Here is a 14,984-nt window from a genome sequence, read left to right on the forward strand (position 1 = left end):
CTGCCAACGGTTCAAGTGTGGCAGCAGCACTCGGCAGAGGAGAGAACGGGCTCACATCCAGGAGTCTGCTCAGCAGAGCCCGTCTGTGATGGCATGGGGGCACTGGCAGCTGGGAGAGGCAGAGGACTCTGGAAAATGCTATGGGCAGGAAGAAGCTATGAAGATGAGAGAAGAAACATCGTAGGCATAGAAGGATGATGGAAGACAGGGATGTACCATGGAGATCAAGGGAGAAGAAAGTGGAGGAGGGGAAGTGGCCAGGAGAGGCCATGGAGAATATGCACCAGGATAAAGGGATTTTTTTTTTTAACTCAACAAAGGTGTTCTGAGAGAGAGTGTATATGTGCCTGAATGAGGGAGGACAGAAGTTAAAATTACATGGGCTTACAAAGCAAATGGCTCTTCAGGAGAGAGAGGAGAGAGAAAAGCAGGGAAATGGGGTGGCAGCACAAGGGAGGAAATGGTGGAGGAAATGGTTTGAACTTGTTATTAGGTCCAGGGAAAGTAAGAGGAAAGAGAGGGAGGTGCTTCAGAGAGAGGAGGGAGTGTGCTCACAAGGGCTAGAGAAGGAGCAGCCACAGTTGAGGGCATGTGGAAGACTGGAAAACTGTGGAAGAGTAGAAATCTCACTGCCACAGAGAGGGGTGTGCAGGAAGAGATCTGGCCATGAAAGTGGAGGTCAAGAAAGAAGAGAGGCAGCAGCAGAGGTCTGAAAGGACATGTGGGCCAGAGGAGGTTTAGAGGTGGAGCGGAGAGTCAGTCAAGGGTGAAGAGGTGAACAATGTCGCAGAGCAGCCTAGAGTCTGGCTGAAGGCAATGGTGTGAGGTGCAGGTAGGTGCTCCCAGACCGAACGCTGGAGAGCCAAGCAGGGAAGCCACGTGGGAGTGAGGAGCTAGGGCAGCAGGAGAGGTGGACACTACAATTTGGAAATGCTCTGGGGATGGGGAGGCAACACGGGACCCCAGTACCTCATGCAGCAGGGAGTGAGGAGGGAGTCAGAAGCATGCTTCACGGGGATCAGAACACAGCTGCAGGGGTGAGGGCAAGAGGGAAGGAAGCAGTCCAAGGAGAACATGAATAGAGTTGTGAAAATAAGATCTTGAAGATAGATTTCAAGTGTCTGGACTAATTTATTTAATACCGTAGAAAAATTGGGACTTTATCTTTTTAAACTAAAGGGAACAGGTATGGACAGGGATATAGATGGCAACTGGAGCTCTTCACAGGTGAGTAAAGGAAGTTACAACCGCTCTGTTACAAACTTTAAAATCCTTGACAGATACTATATATCATTTATACAATCAATGACTGCTATAGTCTTCAGTATTCATTATCCTGGAAATCCTATTTTTATGTTGTTCCTCAGGTAAAACAGCATCTTCATGCTGTTGTGCAGCTCCCACAATAACTGGTCAGTAAGAGAAGTGATTTAAGAGCAGGGGGAAAAAAAGCAAAAAGCAAAATAGGAGCTTTTTTGAAAGGCAGCACTTTCCACCAGCAGAAGAAGGAGAGCCAGGGTTTGCCAAATACGACAAAAGAGCTGGCTTACCTGTGCAGTTTCTTTCCTCCATGTCCAGAGCAAAGCCACTGTTGCAACGGCACTTGAAGCTCCCAATGGTATTTCTGCACTTTCCATAGGTGCACATCCCAGGAAAGGCTTTGCATTCATTGATATCTGAGAACAGAACAAAGCAGGAATGTAGAGCCACTTGATATAAAAGAGTAGGTTCCTTAGTTAAAACTGAAAATCTATCACCATGGAAAATCATGTTCTCAGGTCCAAACAGGGGCTCTCAACATTGTCAGTGATCACATGGATGCCACATAGAAAGTTGTAGAAGCAAAAAGATTCTGCACTTTTAATGAAGAGTTCTGATCTCTTTCTCTCTGACCATTTGTCAGATAAGGTTTAGGGGGCGGATAGGGAGCTTTTTCGCTATGTCAGGGCTGCATCTGGTCAGGCTGTGCGAGGGAAAACAGAGAGACAGTGTGGAATGATGGATGAAAAGTGGGATTAGTGGCAAGTTTTACAATTCTTTACTTCAATAACAGCCTATATATAGGTGATTTATATTCCTGGGCCGTAAGGCTGGCCACAAATCACATTTAACAAAGAAAACAAAGTGGCAAATTATAGGCTTAAAGCAAAACCAACTCTGAGAGACTGTGGGAGGTGAGCTTCAGTGCACAGGTCAAGGTGACCCTGACGGTTACCTTTGTAAAATGGCCGCCCTGTGAGAACGTCCCCTCTGTTAGCAAAGCCCGGCCCCCGGGGGCACAGCGTCTCATACTCCTTGGTGCCGGGTTTGGGGCATTCCTCACACTCTGTGCCCCAAGCTGCCCCAACTGCACAGCAGCAGGCATCCATGCGAAACTTTCCAGGAACAGGATGGACACATTCATCTTCATCCCACTTCAAGTAACACTGCTCCATGCGGATGTCTACATGGCAAGTGAAATCACACTGTGAGATGAAGGTGTCACATTCATTGACCACTCATATCCTGAGTTTCTGCTAGGCACCTGGCATGATGCCCAGCTCGGAATGGTAACAGGTAAGACGCAGAGTCCCTGACCTCCTGTAATAGACTCTGTAATGACAGTCACTTAAAGAGAGCAAAAGTGGGTTCTCGTCAGTATTAATTTTCACAAGACACCTTCCTTCTTCAAGGAACCAAAGAAGAAAAGGTTCCTTTGTGACCAAACTCTTTCACATCATCACCCATGATTCCTTTTTTGTATTGCTCACTTTAGAAAGAATGAGATAATTTAGTGACAGATTCTTCTCATTCACTGAATTACTTAAAATAGCTTGTGAACAGATCTGTCATGTCTCAATGAGAAATAAATGATCAACTGTAATCTACTTGCCAACTCGGGACAACTATTAAAACAGCTTTACAAGGGAAAAAGAATGTTTTTGCATTTAAAGTTTTTTTTCTGTCAAATTTACTTTTTGCATCATGGTCTTTGTCCTGTGTTATGTAAATCTGCCCTAGTAAGGAGCCAAATTATTTGTTCAAATGTCACACTTTCCCTTCCATCTTGAAACGTACCAGGACCTGAGAAGACTGACAAGTCATGAGATAGGATAAATTAGCATGGTCTATAAATAACAAATTTATCTGTTAATCAACAGAGCTGTTGGTCCAACTACAAACAGTTGGCTATGTGGATAAAGAGAGCCAAACAGTTTTCTTTAATCAAATAATAGGTTTTATTTGATGAAAGCATTTCAAGACATTAAATCTTTTCCTAAACCTGACAACTGTTTAACAGAGTAAAACATCCCTAATGGAAATATAAACATAAACAAATAAATGTGTTTACTATTTTAGTTACTGTCACCACTGATTCTGTCAAGAGCTCAAGCAAAGGTAGCATTAACTTGAGCAACCTCCTCTGGCATACAGCCAAATATGCTTCCAAGGATAGTTAATTAAAAAGCCCTGTTTTCATTTTTTAAATTTAATTTTATTATTATTATTATTTAAGACTATAAAAAGTCCTGTTATTAAAGAAAGAAATAAAAAAATTTAAAAAAATAAAGAAAGAAAGCATTGTGGTAAATTTTCATTTTGATTTGGTAGACTGAATACAGGTATTCACAGTAGATGATGCCACCTTATGTATCAGCACGGATGCCAACCCCAAAGCCATGCTCTCCATCATTGTGAGGTATGACAGTAATCCACATTGTGAGGTATGACAGTAATCCACAGAGTCTCATGACTTCAAGGCACCCAGTGGCTGTTCTCAGCCACAGCCAACCCCATCTAACACTGTCACCAGGAAAGTAAGGATCTTATTAGCAAGATATACAAGTTTTATTTAGGTACTCCGAGAACTATGGACTGAGTTAAACTGTTTCTGAGGTCACTCAAGTAATTTGCTCAAGAAGTGAGATTAAGTAAAAAAATGAAACAAATTCCTACCCCCAAAACCAATTGAACTTAATATGTAAAGAAAGAGTTATGAGAGCCTGCCAGAGTAATCCTGCGTCTTTGATACACAGATCCATATCATTTTTGCCTCAGGAATCAAAACACAGTACACTGGCCACATATGGCTTAGAAATGTTTTCACCAACTTGTGCAGAAATTAAAATGTGCATTTTGAAACCTCTGGATAGTATATGTGCTCTAGAGTTTGCTGCGGTCCTCACTACTCCTTCTTACCGCCTTGCTCACTCATTTATGTCACCTGCCAGATCCTGGAACTATTTGAATTTGGACCTCTGATCTAGATCAGTTTCTATCAAAGCAGTTTATCTCTACTTCGGTTCTCAGGATATTTTATGTTTCTCAAATGTCAGTCTCTCCTTGAAACTTCCTTACATGCCCAGCCACAATTCATTTTTGTAGCATAATTCAAGTAGTGACCAAAAGATTTAATCAAAGTACCTGGATAAGACTCCAATATATCCTCTTAGAACATTATAAAAGGTTCAACTTTGAGTGATATTATTGGGTATTTATTTTATTGAGTGATAATTTACAATCATGATATATCTTCACATATAGCATCCTTTGGTTACTGAAAGCAATTTGATATTAATCATCTGACTATACCTACGTTATTATTTGACATCTTCAAAAGAGACCTTATTTTTTCTAAGCTTTTTTTAGATAATTTAACAATAAAAATCTGAAAATAATTTTTATTATTAGATGTTAGAAATTATAATTTCTAATGAATTCCATGTGACTTTATAGTCATACTTTGTATTCTAATTTAAATATACTATTAAAAATTAGCTTAAAATTAAATTGTGTTAATTATAATAACTAACCTGTATGGTTCTGCAAATATTTTGTATTACTAACTTTAAAAATCACCTATATATTTAAATACCTTAAAGATCTTTTTTTTTTAAGATCTTTGAATCTAACAATGTCATTGCTCTTATTTTGTCTTCAAGCATAAAGTTCAAATACAAACCTATATAAAATTATTTTACAAATTAAAAACTTACTGTTCTATAGCATATTGGAAAAAAGGCCCTTAAGTTAATAAAACATTATTTAGATACAATAGAGAATTAAGAAAAGTTTCTTTTTCAGTCATGGAATTCAGATTCAGTTAAATATGACCCGGATAATGATAAAGTCAACTAGGTATTTCTGCTTTTATTTCTATTTATTTATTTGAAGTAATCTCTATACCCAACATGGGCTTGAACTCATGGCCCTGAGATCAAGAGTCACATGCTTTACCAGGTAAGCCAGCCAGGCACCTCTCAAAAAGGCATTTCTATACAATGATGTTGAAAGAGCTTCCTCATTTTAGATCTTTACAAAATAAAGCATTAGGAAAACTTAAACTCTAAGGTGGTAAAGGAAGGACTAGGATTGGGCAGTGTTTTCAGAGAGAAACAACAATAACCTTGTCTATGACCTTCCCCACTCAGAGTGCACTAAGAGTGCAGCTGCTAATGAACTGATGATAAATGTTGACCCTAAACACTAGTCTCCAATTTTTCTTTTATGTTCAAAGTATACATGGTTCTCTTAACCCACTGGCCAGTGTGAAACAAAGACTGAACTGCTTAAAATATCTGATTAAAGAAAGTAACTTTTGAGATAGGTTTTGAGCAGTACCAACTTTCTGTATTCTACAGAAACCATGTCACTTAAACAACATTCACTTTAAAAATATCCTCTAGCGATTTCTCCCGATCAGATATTCCATTTAAAGTCAGTTTTCCAGCTAGAGACCCAATGATTTTGAAGTGGTCAATGCCCAAGAAATAAGAAAAATTCATCGCTGATTTCATGCATAAATACATAAAGACATGAATCTTACCCAAACACACACGGCCAGTTCCATCCAACGTAAGGCCTTCAGGGCACTCACAATGAAAAGATCCTTTGCTATTGACACAGCGTCCATTTGGACAAACGCCAGGAAATACCTCACACTCGTTAACGTCTGCAGGGAAATAAAGCAAGCAGAGGGATAAAGATGTTAGAAATAGAAAAAGCAGGTGTAGTCTTCCCATAGAGCATATTCAATCTGTAATACAATGTGGATTATTACTTGAGTTGAACAGAAATATTCCACAACGCAACCCCTGGGTTTCCTAGGCACCAGCTGCGAAAATTACCACAGCCTTGCCTGTCCATAAAATGGCCCAGACATGCGCCTTTCCCAGCTGTTTTGTGCCTCAGTGCCTAATGATGTCCCCATGAAAAATCAGCAGCATAAAAAAAGGAGAGATGGGGAACTCTATGCTGTTTTCCTAGAGTATTAACCTAAAGCATTTGTAGATTACACTGAGTATTTTTACTGTAATTTCAAGGCTTTTAAAAATGATAAATATCTCCAGTGTGGATGTTCATTTTACATACTGCTCTAAAGACTTACAGTAACGTCCAAGTATACACTTACCTTCGCAAGAGACGCCTTTAATCCTGGCAAACCCTCTTGGGCAAGCTGTATCTGTGAGAACAAAAGGACACATATTTACTTCATTATAAAAGAAAATGTAACTGTTTTAAGTTCAAGAGACAGTAGAGTGGAATCTTAGCTGAACTGAAAAAAACCCACAAGCTGGGGTTTTGAAGCCAAGGATTCCAGGTGTCCTCCACACAGTTCAGGGTAGCACACGACACACGATGCTAACTCCTGTTGGTGTTGACTCATACTGAGATTCTCAGAGTCTTCCTACAATTTGTTTTTGTTTTCACATTGCCAGCTGAATTACAAGTAAATAAGTAAAAGGATTTAAAAGAAAGAGACATCTCATTCTACTTGGACATGTTCAAACAAGAGTTCTGGAGGATACTAACAGTCACCCAGCAGCTAAATTCCAGCTAATTCCCTTTCTTATTTAAAATGCTCTAAAAGTCTGCTTCCAGTGAAAGGATAAAAAAAAATACATATTTCAACAAGTGAATCAATTTCACCAGAGAAGACATTTTAGGGAAGTAATGATCTTATGGTCTTCCTCACTATGCAATGCAGAGTCAAACAGGTGTCTGCCTAGTTGAAGGAACAGCTTTCAGTGAGAAGCCCAGAAGGAGCTCTTGGGACAGGCTCCCACCTAGTTCACAACGTTCACAGGGGCTCCCCCAGGCAGCTCCAAGTGTGGCACAGCATTCAGATTTCAGAGTGGCTCCATTAATGTTCACCTCACAGCGGTTGTCCTGGATGTTGAGCCAACACGTCCCTTTCAGGCTATCTGAAAAGGAATAGGAAGAGATGGCGAGCTCTCATCTCTGAAAGTAATATAATTCACTTATATACAACAAAAGCATTATTTTAAAAATCTTTTAATGTATATTTTTTGAGCATATTTATGTGTACGTTTATTTAAAATACAGTATATTACATACATGTAAATCAAATAATTGTAGCATGTACATCTCACACGACAGGACAATTAATACAATTATATCTGCTGATACTCTATGAGTGGCACTATTGTCCAAGATTTTATGCTGGTACTTACAAACTCAGTGTGCTACCATGATAAGATCATTACTTGTGTGAAAAACACTGATAAGATTTTACCTTTTACGATAAACGCGTTGATACTTAAGATTTTACCAAGTAAAATTCCTTAGTTTCCTTTCCTTGTAACCCACCAAACATACTACACACAATTTATGTCCTATTACAAAGAAAGTAGTATTACTCTAAATGAAGATAATTATTTGATGAATAATCTACAAAAAATGGACAAGATAAAGAAAAGAAACATCACCTATAAAGCCACCACTTAAGATACACCAGAGATGTATTTTCTTTCAGGGGTCTGCCTATATATACTGTATGTATAGCTTTATCTCTAGTTCCAAAAGAAAATGCTTATGGTAAACTATGTGAAGAAATAGTAGAGACAATATAAAAAGGATTTGTATCCAACCGTCTAGGACTACTACTCTTACATTTTCATTTCCACACCAAATTTAAGTGAGGATCCTCCTGCAACTGCTGAATAGCTGGTTTTGGAATGGCCACAAGGAATTCAGTCAAAGTTGACAGGGCCAATACAAATAAGGTAAAATTAATCATACACAAAATCATTCTCCTTGCAGTACTGTGGTTCTCAATTCAGATAATGTGTAACATGACCAAGGTTCTTGTTAAAATGCAGGTCACCAGTGTGCAGGTATGCAGCCTGGGAGCCTGCATTTGACCAGCTTCTCAAGTGAACACTATGCAGGTGGTGTGTACAACATTTTGATGGAAGCTTAACAGCAACCTGCAGCACATAGCCTTGGAGAACAATAAAGAAAAAGTCTATTCTTAGAGTATGTACCTCAAAGTTCATTTAATAATATGAGTAAAGTTTCACTGCTAGATTCAACAATAAAAGAGAAGCATAATAGGAAACACAGAGAATTACAGTGAAACTGGCAGAGCCAGGAAGGAAGAAGCTGTAGTTTCTGATTCCTGATTGGACACAAGCAGGTAAGAGGAAGTCACGCCTCCCCAAAGCCTCAGGGACAGAGGTGAGAAGAAAACAACTGCATCCCTTGACTGGATGCAGAAATGGATGGAGCAAAACCGTGGAGAAGAGCTGGATGTTCACTTTGCTTTTTTCTACTTTGAGATTCAGTTTGGGTGAAAACCAGGGTGCAAATGAAAAAGACTTTTTTACCAGGTCATTTTTATCAGGTATCAAATTATAGCATTCTTATAGGCTTTTCACATGTTCATTTACTTATTTGTTAAAACAGCCTCTAAGTATGTATAATTTGCAGATGAGAAAACCATAGGCTCATGAAGGTCAACTAGTTTACCCAAGGTCACCCAGCTAATATAGTGTCACCATCACAAGTCAAAGCTGCATAGTCTAATTTCAGAGGCTCTACTTCATAACTTCATGCTTCTTTTGGCTGGTATGGTATTAAAGCTTAAAAGTTACAAAATACACTGATACACATACACATAGATACATATTCATCTCTCTGGCTCTGGTTGTTTTTCTGTGTGTGTACAGATGCACACATGCACACATTGTGTACTTATATGGTTGTGTGGTCAGGGGCTGGTTAAGAACTCTGAAAAAAAAATAAAGCAGGATGAGCAGTATTGAGGGTGTACATGATCCAAGCAGAAGTTTTTTAAGTGGTCTACAGTAGTCAGAGAAGTTCTGAGAAGGGACCTTTGAGTGAAGACTGTAGGGTGGCAAATATCAAGAAAATAAAGATAATATAGAGGCTACAGTAATAATCAAAAAGAGAAATACTAGGGGCTTGGATTGCAGAGTGGTGGTGGTGAGAAATGATTGGAATATAGATAAATGTCAAATACAATCAACAGGAATTGCTGATGGATTCAGTGTGGTATTTGAAAGAAAGACATTAAAGATGAGCCCAAGGTTTTGGGGCTGCTGATTGGAAAAATGGAATTTCCATTTGCCAAAACAGAAATGATTCTAGGAAACACAGGTTCAAGCCAAAAAATAGGGACTGTTGTTTTGGCCATGCTAAATCTGAAGTATACATTAGGCATCCAAATGGAAACAGTGTGTAGACAGTTGGAAATACAAACATGGAATCAGTGGGGAGGTTAAAAAAAATGAGAGATACATCTGAGGGTCAGTGTAGAGGCCATCTGAGCAAGAGTACAAACAGGGAAGCCAAGAAGTTCAAGGACTGACCAGGGAGTCACTTCAAGCCGAAAGGCAGGAGGATATGGAAGACATAACAAAGGAAACTGAGCACAAGGGGCCAGAAAAGAGAAAGGAGAAGAGAAAACCAAAAATGCAAAACTTCTTGAGAAGGGGTGAATGAAGAGCTAACAGTGAAGATAAGAAAGAAGGAAGGACCACTGTACTGACACCATGGAGGATACTGTCCTTGTTATGTCCATGGAACCTGAAGATAGCATGCAGACCCAAGCCAAATATAACAGAAAATTGGTCTCCATTACACGAAGCCTTCAGATGTTGAGCAATGTCATGCAGGGAAGATTAATCAAATGTACTGTTCTATTATATTTAATCATTTTCTTTTTTAAAACAACTTTTTTTTTTAAAAAATAAAGGTTTTATTTATTTACTTGAGAGAGAGAGAGAGAGAGTGCACACAGAGGGAGAGGTAGCAGCAGACCCCACTGAGTAGGGAACCTGACATGTGGCTCAATACCAGAACCCTGGGATCATGACCTGAGCTGAAGGCAGACACTTAACCCACTGAGATACCCAGGCACTTCAAAACTTAAATAATTTTTAAATGTCCAATAAATTAAATTTGCAAATTTAGCAGATCAGATTTTCATATCTTTTTATTTTGTAAAGATTATTTATTTATTCATGAAAGACAGAGAGAGAGAGAGAGAGCTGGAGATAGAGGGAGAAGCAGGCTCCTCATAGAACAGGGAGCCCGATGTGGGACTTGATCCCAGGGCCTTGGGATCATGTCCCAAGCAGAAGGCAGACACTTAACTGCCTGAGCCACCCAGGCACCTCTATATTTAATCATTTTCAACCAGAATACAATAGCCTTTGTGGAGCAATTTCCAGAAAAGTTTAAGATTATATTTAGGGAGTTGGTACAATATATTCTAAATCTCTAAGCAGTCTAAATATCTAACTAGTTCCTATATGCTCTAACTTAATTTTAAATTAGTAATCACACTGGGGAGTTTTTATTCAGTTCTAAATATAGACACTTGTCTCCTAGGAAAGAGCAGTTTGCAGGCTGATCACCAATTAGAGCCACTGTCAGCTTTATTAAAAAATTCCAGTTTTTCTTGTATATTTTTTATGATCTATTTCCCTTTTAAGGTAGAATTCATATGTTTTATGTTAATTTCTTATTTTTTTTCCTGTGTATGGTTTAGGATCTATTTCCTTTTAAAGCTAGAATTCTGTTTTCAATAAAAAAAAGATAAAATGATGTCTAAAATTTTAAAATATTAAGTAAATTTCTTTCTGAGAAGCTCTAGGCTGGGATATTCAAATTTGATCACAACCAGTAAAAACTCGTAACACTGCTGAGAAGAATATGGTGGTGTTTAGTTGCCCAACATAATGATTTGGAGTAAAAAGTCTTTTTTCTTTTTTATTAATAAATACAAGGTAAGAGGCCAAAATAATAAATTCTTTAGGATGAAGCAAGAACTAAGATACCCTTTGATGCCCAAGTGGCATATAGGTTTAATTTTCTGAGACATTAATTAATTGATATTAATTGACAATTAATTGACACTAATTAATGCTGAGTTCATTTCCTTTGCACAATAAAATGACTACATCTCAGTTGGAAATTGTGGTCTAGCAAAAATATTTCTGCCTCACCTGATCCAACCTCTGCCCTTCCCCCAAAGGAATTCTATGAGAAAAAAAAAAAGTAATGCCCCAGGCAGATGACAGTCTATTTCCTAAATGGAGAGTTGACCAAGGCTCAAATTTCACCAGCTACACTTCACTGAGAGATGAAGAGCTGGCATTTCCAAAGGGTAGGTTTTCGCTGATAAGCTTGTACTTGGTTATTTCTCTTCATGTAACAAACAGATACTCTACCATCCAGCTGAATATTGTTCAGAATACTGAAAACACTATTGTATTTGACAAACATTAAAGTGAAAATTCATAATGGCTAGATAACAAACAAAAACTGCTTATTTATTTGGCACTGTATAAAACTAAAACAACCTTCCTATTTGGAAATAATAGATTTATTAGTTCACTTTAAAGGTGGATACCAACTAATCATAGGAACTGTCCTATGCCTGGCCAATGGGCCCACAGACACGAGAGGCAGGACAAAATGATAGGTATGTTTTTTTCCCCCGTACATGTACTGAATTACTTCTGTCAGTAACAGATCAGACTATCTTATATGTGTGCTACCATCACTATCCCAAACCAACCTTAAATGTTTTGAGACTTACGAAAAGATGTCACTTTGGAAGTTTTGGAATCTTTCTCCTTAGAGATTTCCAAAAGCAAGAAAACAGTTCTCTTTTCTTCCCTGGGCCTATACATTTATGATTGATGGGTGAAATGAAAAAAATATTAAACTCCTTCTATTTGTTTAAAGTTTAAAATCCTCAAATTCTTGTCTTGTGAACGAGTCCAAATTCTTATCCCATTTTTGTTTTGAAACTTGTTATAAAAAGTATGCAGCAAGGGTTGTATTGGTACCTAAGGCATTCCCAAGGCAGTGAACATAAATATGTGTGTGGTATGCAAATGCTCACAACTCACAGCATAATACATCTACTCATGCGAAAGGAACGCTTCTGAGAAGCTAACAAAATTCAAGAGCCTGCCCATTTATGCTATCATGTTTTACGCCTATCTCGATAATGAGAGCAAACAACTGGAGTAAGTCCTCATTACTAGCTTCCTGTGGTCCCGCTCTGCTTTCATCCACAGTGAGGCCTGCCATCCCCCCTTCTGTTGGCAGAGAAACCGAAACACCACACTGTGCGTGAATCTTACCAATACAGATCAATCCTGTTGAGCTGAGTTTGCTGCCAGGAGAACATTCACAATTGAAAGATCCAAGGTTGTTTCTGCAGGCCCCATTGACACATGGGTTGCTTTCACATTCATTTATATCTACAATCCAGAAGGAAAAGATTCTGTTAGAACTGCCATGTGTTTCTGGAAAATATTATTCCAACAAGCCATGCTATGCCAGAATGTCTGGTAAACTTGGCTCTTGCAGTTTTAATATGGATCTATGAGGCATAAAGTGAATGGGGAATGGAGACATGAATTTTACAGCATGGATACACGCAGATGAGGGGCTCAGTAGGACCACAGGAATCAGCCCAGTATTGCAGAAGGGGTTAGTATGTTACTCGTCACCATTTCACTACAACCTTACATAAATTGGATTGATTTCCCCCACAGTAAGACATAATTGCCCTGTGGGAAATCTGAATTCTCAATACATGGAAAGCAACATATATAATATACACACATATATACATATATATGTGTATATATATAATATATGTATACATATATAATATATAATAAAAGTAGTGTGTGTGTGTGTATATATATATATATATAGTGTATATATATATATATATAGTGTATATATATAAATATATATATATCCCCCCACCCCCACCCCAGGTACAATATGCTGTGCACAAACAAAGGTTGACTGTTTCTGTCATCTGTGGTTCTGGGAGGTTTTAGAAGAAATAAAAAGCCTGTACTAGAGACAATGTATCACAATGTCGGCTTTCACTCCCAGGTCCTGGGTACAAATCAAGAAACAAGGGATGAAATTTTAATACTGAGTAGAACATTCTTTTCCAGGCCTTATCTGCCTCTCTCTCTGCTCACATTTAGGTGTATGGTGTGGAGAGTCTGTTACAGCTAACGGATTTTGGTAAAATAAAAAAAAAAGAACCTTTAATTGCTTGAAACAGACTTTTACTATCATTAATCTGCTTTGAGTCCTTAATCAAATCAGATGGCATATTCTAAACGATTGCTATTGAGGGTCATAAGTAAACAGAGGACAGCCGTGTTCTCAAGTGGTAACTAAAGCAAATCTCAAGCCAATAGAATTAGTTTAACAGGAGTTAATTAAAAATGCAGGCTTCACTCTAAGTACTAGAAACAATATCCAAAAGTGACCCTCAGGATATAAGTTCAACCACTCAATCTAAAGAAGGGATGCAAAGATAACTAGCTGAAACAGGTCAGCGTATCTCAACACATTTTTTGTTGCTGGTGAACATAAGGGTTTCTGAGCTTACCACAGCACTGGTTTTTTTTTTTTTTTTTTTTTTTTTTTTCCTAAAGACCTCTTTGAGTTAAATATAAAGTATTAGATTGAGGAAAACATGAAAATAACTGAAAGGCTGCCATGCTTACTCCTGAGCATCCCAAGTCAAATATAAATCAAAAGTGGTCCCAAAAAGGCAGGGCTCACTGTTAATTTGCAAGTCTGTGGCCCTAAAATGCAAATTTAAAAATCAATGTGAAAAATAGGTATGTACTTTCCTTTCACTTCAAAATTACAAAAGAAGTACACAGGTACTAATTTAATTCTTGAAGTAGAAACTGAAGAAATATGAAAGCATCTTTTTTTTTTTTTCTCCAGGTTGTTTGTTCTAAGAAATCCTCTTCAAGGAAAAAATAGAAGAACAGGTTTTATAAATACAGCACATATTTGGAAGGAAAACATCTATTCCAGAGTATTAGAATTCTTTTAATAAAACCACAATGTAAAAAAGGAATCAGCAAAAAAAAAAAAAAAAAAAAAGAGGAGATAACTAATCTGAGGACAAACTATATATAATTCACCTATTAATTTCATTTACAAGAAGCTCCCCCAAAAAGCAAAATGTCAATGTCATATACTTTCAAATCCCTATTCTAAATTAAGTAATTATGAACTCCAAAACTATAAACACATGCAATGACAGCTACAAATATCAACTGTTTAATTTTTCTTTAAATACAATGTTTTTATGTTACAAATGTCATGGAACCAGGAATTGAAACAGTTCACTGTACATTCCTGGAAATAAACTTCAAAGCACATCTGGTTTACATTTAACTAGTTATGTCACTGGAAACACAATCTAAACCACAGTGCTTGCTGTAAAAATGTTAACTTTCACAGACTCGCAGAGCTCAAACAAAAAAAGTAAAATAAATTTTTTATAACTTCAGTCTGAAATATCAGAAGATCTTTATTATTACTGCTATTTATTATATATTTAAAATAGCCTGTTGAAAACATGAATGACAAGCAAAATTAGTGACTGTAGTAAATATGTACAGAGAAAGCTAGAGTCTCCAGTGAATCTGCTAATAATTCTCTGCTTAGTCTTTGGAAATTAGTTTATAAAGAATAGAAAAAAGAGAAGTGCTCCAGGCAGACACATTTACTGTATAAATGCAATGGTAGAAATTAGAAGACCCAAGGGAAAAAGAGATTTGTGGCTTTCAAGTCATTTTTTTTAAAACCACTTAATAAAATGCAAATAACTCAGCAGTGGGAACAAAGTGAGAAATAAGTTATTTGGTTAGGTTTCTCACAATAAA

The 14,984-nt window shown here is 37.6% G+C and overlaps 1 protein-coding gene across 1 annotated transcript in view; it reads right to left on the reverse strand.

The window, feature by feature from the left end:
* Positions 1-14,984, reverse strand: part of FBN2 (fibrillin 2) — a 240,737-nt gene that overhangs the window by 67,395 nt on the left and 158,358 nt on the right. Inside the window, exons 20-25 of the mRNA XM_038552058.1 lie at positions 12,405-12,524; positions 7,047-7,184; positions 6,392-6,442; positions 5,807-5,932; positions 2,216-2,443; positions 1,551-1,676 (exon numbers count right to left, since the gene is read on the reverse strand). Coding sequence (XP_038407986.1) covers positions 1,551-1,676; positions 2,216-2,443; positions 5,807-5,932; positions 6,392-6,442; positions 7,047-7,184; positions 12,405-12,524 — 789 coding nt within the window. The remainder of the gene's footprint in view (positions 1-1,550; positions 1,677-2,215; positions 2,444-5,806; positions 5,933-6,391; positions 6,443-7,046; positions 7,185-12,404; positions 12,525-14,984) is intronic.

This window comes from Canis lupus, chromosome 11, assembly GCF_011100685.1.
Source record: "Canis lupus familiaris isolate Mischka breed German Shepherd chromosome 11, alternate assembly UU_Cfam_GSD_1.0, whole genome shotgun sequence".
Classification (NCBI taxonomy): domain Eukaryota; kingdom Metazoa; phylum Chordata; class Mammalia; order Carnivora; family Canidae; genus Canis; species Canis lupus.